We start from the raw sequence: 7,500 nt of genomic DNA, 5'->3' as shown, positions 1-7,500 counted from the left end.
CCACTTAGACTTGTTTTCAGGAACCCAGCGCGTCAGCTCTGTAAAGAGAGCGCGTGTGTTTCTTTGTTGTGTGTGCGTGAAATCGAGACGCTCTCTTGGGCAAAAAGGGCTTTCTGGATTCGTGTTTGTGTGTTCGTTTAGCATGTCAACAAGCAGGTGACGGCGGCTAAGCCTGAGGGTAAAGTCATACTAGAAGTTCTCAAATGTATACATATTTCCAATCAAACGAATTTACTCCCACATACTCGGAAAGTGGTCGCTACCGTTGATTCATTTATACATTGCGAACAGTGTCCATAAACCGACAAAGGGGTAACTTACCCGACAAATATTGGATGAATGGTCTCTCGTGTCGCACTGTTGCTTTCAGACAAATCGATCTGCTGACGATACAACGCATACATAAGATTATTGGATCCAAAGGTAAAATATTGCGTGGTTTCATTTTTAACGAATCATTCATATTTTTGTTTTGGATTCTGGAACATACGTGAAATATTTAATAGAATCGAAACTCTTTCTTAGCCATCGGCGACTATAAATTTGATCATCCTGCATTCGAGAAGATTCATTATCAATGCATTTGTTTTCGACAATTGGTATCACAAATAACAAATTTCATTTGATAGAAAAACGCAAGATGATGCGACTTATGCTAAAAGTTGAGTTCATTGTTCGTGGAAAGATTATTATGAATTGATAGATTCCATAATACATTAAGATGTAAACAGGTTTATGCTTAACTTCGTTACATCAGAATTCATAATTATCCAAAAGGGCGGGAAAGTGAACGCTATTTGTTTCTGTTGAAATGGGCTTTATATTATTAACTTGTTTTATTATGTATTAATTATAATACTGAGAATCATTTAGTCCATGAATACAACAACGGTGCTACCACTAAGATCAGTAACAATATTAACGTCAATAACGATAATAAAATGTTGGTGATTACTTCCAGGGCCATGATATACTACTAACACAAAGAACGAAAACTGTAAGGAGAATAAGCACGATGATGATAATGATGATAATGATGATAATGGCGATATTGGCCGTGGTAGTACTCATAATGACGGCTATAATAATAGTTATGATAATTAAGTGATGATAACGATTATTATGATTTTAAAAATGAAATAGTGATTATAGTACAAAAAAGGATAAAAGTGATAATCATACTGATGACGGTGATGTTTTGAAATATTAAGATAATGACTGTAATGGTAGTGTAACTTTGATAATATTAATAATATGGTAGAGGTAGAGTTGAAGTGATCTAATGATAATACAATTGATGATAATGATAGTGGTGAATGAAATGATAATAACTATAATGATATTAGAACTATATGTATATTGATATGACATCACCTCGGCAGGAATAAAATTATGATAATAAAGCAAAAATGATAATAATAGCCATATTGATGATCACGAAGGTAAGAAATATGTTAATTAAAAGGACAATAGCGCTTGAATTAAGCTCCGTTTGAGCTTATTATAGATAAGTAACCTCTATCTGTCTATGAAAATTGATTTATATATAATTTATTACTGAATATTGATTAGATATACTAAGATATTTGTGAGTGCGTTAACTTGTATTAAAAGAAGTAAAAATATACACATATATATTTTTTCTTAATTGTCATGCAGTGTTGATTCAAATATACCAACTTTTTTATTTTTTATTATTATTATTATTATTATTATTATTATTATTTTTTTTTTTTTTTTTGGGGGGGGAGGGGGAGGTAACTATATACATTTCTATTTTATTATTTTGAAACATTGTTTATATTGCTGTCTTTTCTCTTATAAGATATTGTGTTGAAACATTAGCGATTATTATCATTTTTATAAAGCAGTTGGTTCTGCAGATACATTTTTTTATACATATATAAGGTATATGCTAAAATTGTACTAAAAAAGATTACTAAACCTGTTTTTTAAGCAAAGGAAGATACGTTTTCGATATACAAGTGAAGCAGAATTAGATCTCTGTTTTGAACTAAAAAAATCGACGTGAAGGATGATAAAATGCGAAATAGCCTTACTGAAGATATTTAATTAATTTCTGATTTCCTATATTTTATAGCTGAACATAGCTGTAATCATTGTCATAAATCTGCAGTTTTGCAGATTTGTTTTTATATCATCGATTTTGTGGAATAAAGAACCGCGTAAATTGAAACTTATGTTTTCCCGTGCATGTTTTTTTATTGATAACATAGTTTGATATCGGAATCCGGATAAGAAAGTGTTTCTAATTGTGGCATTTCTTTTATGTTTACAATATATATATATATATATATATATATATATATATATATATATATATATATATATATATGTGTGTGTGTGTGTGTGTGTGTGTGTGTGTGTGTGTGTGTGTGTGTGTGTGTGTGTGTGTGTGTGTGTGTGTGTGTGTGTGTGTGTGATATTGCCGTACAACAGTATTGTACTGTTGCACAATACGAATCAAACAAAATGTGTATTAGTAATCTAGCATAGAAGTTTTAAAGGCGGGAATAGGAATCATGAATCATTTTCAAACAAAAAAAAAGAAAAAAAAATATGTGTGTGTGTGTGTGTGTGTGTGTGTGTGTGTGTGTGTGTGTGTGTGTGTGTGTGTGTGTGTGTGTGTGTGTGTGTGTGTGTGTGTGTGTGTGAATTTTTGCGGTTTACTGTAAACTCCAAATCTGAAAGCTGAAAGTCTGAAAGCTTTAGTCCCCTCATTAAATTGCAACCTATTATGTTATGAATTTTGCTTCTAGTCACTTAACTCGCCATTAAATAACTCATTATCAAATTTTCATTACAATACGCTTCCCCCTATGCCTCCCTCCGCCCACACACAAACACAGACACACACACACACACACCCATACCCATACACACACACACACACACACACACACACACACACACACACACACACACACCCACACCCACACCCACACCCACCCACCCACACACCCACACACACACACACACACACACACACACCCACACACACACACACACACACACACCCACACCCACACCCACACCCACACCCACACCCACACACACACCCACACACACACACACACACACACACACACACACACACACACACACACACACACACACACACACACACACACACACACACACACACACACACACACACACACACAGCCATACATACCTTCCGTTTGCCAATTCCCCCATACGACCTAATTTTCCCAGTCTCTGTTACAGGTGGCCCTAAAGAGACAGCAGGCAGCCGAGGACGCCATCGCCCTCACCCTCCGCGTCGCCGCCACGGGAACGACCTGCCCCTTCCTGCCGCAGGGCCCCATCTACGGCCTCCCCGTCACCGAGCCACATATCAAAGGTCAGTTCGAAGGATTTCCGTGCTGTTCTGAACGCTTTAGTTGACGTGCGGTGTATATGTTATTTAGTTTTCGATGGAATTTGACGTCGTTCTTTGATGTTGTTGATTTTTATACACCGTTATTTTGTCTTGTTAACGCCTTTCGTTACATTTGTACCTACGTAGTATTTGTTAAGAAATTGTCATCTAAAGAGTTATTTAAAACAAAGGACAGAAGAAAATGAAAATATAACAAATACGCGAAATGGGAAAACCACTCGTCACGTGACACGGCTGAGCGAAAGCCTGTTTTCTCAAAAAGGGAGAGTCAAATTCTGGCTCTAAAACCATTGTGCCACGACGAGGTCAGGTCATGAGTATGTCTACTTAGTATCTATTAACTCATACACTGTCAGGTCACACTTGAACTACTTAGTGTCAACTGTCGACCACAAGCAAAGGTCGAGTGTTAGCGCTGAGCGGTGGGTGACGAATGACGGTAATTTTCCTGTTACTGAGGCCAGTGTTCTCGCTTTATATTGGCTTGCTTTATAAGCCTGGTTAAGACATAACGCGTTAGGAATGTCAGCTCCTTGCCTCTCTTTAGAGACTGTAGTAGTATGTATATATAAAAGAAAATATGTATACGTATGCATACCATGTATATATCTATCTATCTATCTGTTTGTCTATCTATCTATCTGTCTATACCTATATCTATATCTATCTATCTATCTATCTATCTATCTATCTATCTATCTATCTATCTATCTATCTATCTATCTATCTATCTATATATATATATATATATATTTATATATATGTGTGTGCGTGTGTGTGTGTGTGTGTGTGTGTGTGTGTATACACATGCATATACATATGCATATAAACACACACACACACACATATATATATTATTCACACTGGTCAGTACTCGGCTTCATAAATTAGATTCGGTTTCACCACACTCTAATAAATAGAGTTAATGCGTTAACAGAAAGCCCACCTCCATTACAATCCCGTCATTTCGTACACGTAAGAGGTAGTAAACCATGTTTTGATATTAAGAATTGACAAAAGACGAAACCAAAGTTGAATATTCCACAACTCATTTTTAAAAAAAAAAGGGGCCAAAAAAATTTTTTTTTAAATTTAAAATTTTTTCAAAACCCCCCAAAAAAATTTTTGGGGGGGCCCCTTTGGGGTATTTAAAAATTTTTTTTTTTTTTTTTAAAAATTTTTTTTTTTTTTTTTGGGGGTTTTTTTTTTTTTTTTTTTTTATTTTTTTTTTTTTTTTTTTTTTTTTTTTTGGGGGTTGAAGGGGGTTTATGGGGATTTTTGTTTGGGGTGATTTTAAAGGGGGGTTTTGGGGGGGAAAAAAAAAAGGGGGTTTAAAATTTTTGTTTATTTTTTTAATTTAAATTTTGTTTTTTTAAAATTATTTTATTAAAAATTTTTTTTTTTTTTTTTGTTTTTGGTAGGAAAAAAAATTTTTTTTTTTTTTTTTTAAAAAAAAAAAAAAATAAAATTTTATTATTTTTTTTTTTTTTTTTTTTTTTTTTTTTTAAAAAAACTTTTTTCTGGTTTTTTTTATTTTTTTTTTATTTTTTTTTTTTTTTAAAAATTTTTTATTAATATTTTTTATTTTTTGTTTTTTTTTAATATAAAAAAATTTTTTTAAAAAAATTTTTTTAAAAATTTTTTTTTATTTTTTTAAATTTTTTAAAAAAAGGTTTTTTTTAAAGATTTTAATTTTTTAAAATTTTTATTTTATTTTATTATTATGATGATTATTATCATTATCATTATTATTTTCATTATAACTATTATTATTATTATCATCATTATTATTATTATTATCAGTCTTGTTATTATTATTATTATTATTATTATTATTATTATTATTATTATAACTATTGTATGAATACTATTATATCTAGTATATTATTACCATCAGATATATCATATTATATCATATATTACTAATATGTTATAGCATTACTATTTTACTGTTTATTTAATCATAATGACTGTTTATATCATTATCATTAGTTTAAAGTTGCTATATTACATCTTCATTGCTATTATCAGCATTAGTATTTTGTTTGTGCTATTCTTACTGTTAAACAGTTTTTATTGTGCATTGTACTGTAAAGGGAGGTGTATATATCATTTCTATCAGTATTATTTCTGCTATTAAAATCATTATTTTCGATGTTCATTTTTATCCTTATATTTTTTTCTTTCTTATCATTCTTAATATCTGAAGTCATCTCCCTCTCCCTCGTTTTACCCACCTAGCTTCCTCCTTGCGCTCGTTACTGTAGCGCGGCCATGTTTTCCCTTAACACACGCCACTTCCACACCGCCATGCCACTAATGGACCACCCTGGGCGTAACACAAGCCTAACCCCAGCGCTTGTTTAAGGTAGAAAATCCTACTAAGTTCGCCCTGGAGATCGGCCTAAAGGGGAGCTGTAACGCGAGAGGGTCGGGTCACGGGAGGGTGTTTGTGTACGGCAGCTGGTTCTTGTAGGCCAGCTTAAGACGATCAGCTGGCGCGCCCGGTGGTCCACAAGGCCGCCCACGTTCTTTGGTGGATTTGTGGGGTACTCTCCCACGCCCGCTACCACGCTCAAGGTTTTGGGAAGGAGGTGGGGATGTTATTTTTTTATATTGATTAAGATATTGAAGGTGGAGAAACGAGGTTGTCATATCCATTTTCCTACTTCATCGCGTGAGCGTGTCTATGCGAGGTTGTTCGCTCGTGAACGTATTTTTGCATGTGTGTGCAATTGTGTCTATTTATATATTTGTCTGTCTGTCTTTTTACACACACACACACACACACACACACACACACACACACACACACACACACACACACACACACACACACACACACACACACACACACACACACACACACACACACACACACATACACACACACAACCGATTTTATTCGGAATACCCGCCACCAAGCATCCTAAATATCCCCCAGACAGAATCGTCCAAGAAATCCGCAACACTTTAACACAAAGCGTGGGAGAACTTCTGGACTCTCATGCACATTTGATGTCCCTCGCCCAGTTATCAAATGCAGCCTCGTGTCATTTCGTTATTCACAAAGAGAAAGAGAGAGAGAGAAAGAGGAGAAGGGAAAAAAGAAAACATATATATGTTTTTTTATTTCTCTCGGCGTTAAAGTCATCTCTCCTTTTTTCTATTTTCTTCTGATTTGAGATTTTTTGTTGACATTTCGACGGAATTATTAATAGAAATGTGGCGGATTCTCTCACTCGTGATGACTAGATGGAAAATTAATGGCCGCTCTGTAAACTCTGGGAGATGAAAAAAAAAAAAAATGACGAAAAAAGATTGACTAAAGAATGACATTTGACGCCGTCTAGTCATGTTTCTTCAGATCAAGAGATGAATTATGAAATGCATCTTCAGAAAGACTCCTTAAATGACAAACGATCTGTTGATAAAATATTTTGAGACTGGCTGATCAAAATCGAATGTCTTTCGTGAAGTTTTGAAGTGAGAAAATATGTTTTCTGGTTTAATATATTTTTTCGTTTTTTACTTTTTTTTAAATTGTTTATCTTTTATTTATTTTCTTCATTTTCCTCTACTCAGGTATCTGTTGATTGAGTACTTTTATGTTTTTATTTCATTGTTGTTTCTGCCATATATATATATAGGTATATATATATATGTATATATATATATATATATATATATATATAATAATATTGTATTTATATATATATATATTATATAGATATATATCTATATTTATACTAATTATATAATATATATAATATATATGGATGGGCAGCCACTAGAAGAGAAGAGATGAAGATTCAGGAAATGACAGCGTTTTTCTGGTTGAGTGGGGCGGGGGTGGGGGTGGGGGGCTAAGGGTTGAAACCATGTGAGTGACAAATATAAACAGGGACATTAAAGAGAGGAGGTTGTGTAATGGGCGCGGCATGTGTGGAGGGGGGGGGGGGGGGGGGGGGGGGGGGGGGGGGGGGGGGGGGGGGGGGGGGGGGGGGGGGGGGGGGGGGGGGGGGGGGGGGGGGGGGGGGGAAGGAGGAAAATGAAGAGAGGAGGTTGCAGTGGGC

General features: G+C 34.5%; 1 protein-coding gene across 2 annotated transcripts in view; it reads left to right on the top strand.

The window, feature by feature from the left end:
• Positions 1–7,500, top strand: part of LOC122249753 (doublesex- and mab-3-related transcription factor A2) — a 22,104-nt gene that overhangs the window by 10,777 nt on the left and 3,827 nt on the right. The window contains exon 2 of one of the 2 annotated variants that reach the window (XM_043010877.2): positions 3,250–3,385. In XM_043010877.2, coding sequence (XP_042866811.2) covers positions 3,250–3,385 — 136 coding nt within the window. Of the gene's footprint in view, positions 1–3,237; positions 3,386–7,500 lie in introns of both variants that reach the window. The other variant, XM_043010876.2, reaches the window with a different exon arrangement.

The sequence above is a fragment of the Penaeus japonicus genome, unplaced genomic scaffold (assembly GCF_977035675.1).
Source record: "Penaeus japonicus unplaced genomic scaffold, GWHDUDI00000001_assembly GWHDUDI00000001, whole genome shotgun sequence".
Classification (NCBI taxonomy): domain Eukaryota; kingdom Metazoa; phylum Arthropoda; class Malacostraca; order Decapoda; family Penaeidae; genus Penaeus; species Penaeus japonicus.
Note: the sequence above shows the minus strand (reverse complement) of the source record. Positions and strands in the feature narration are given on the sequence as shown.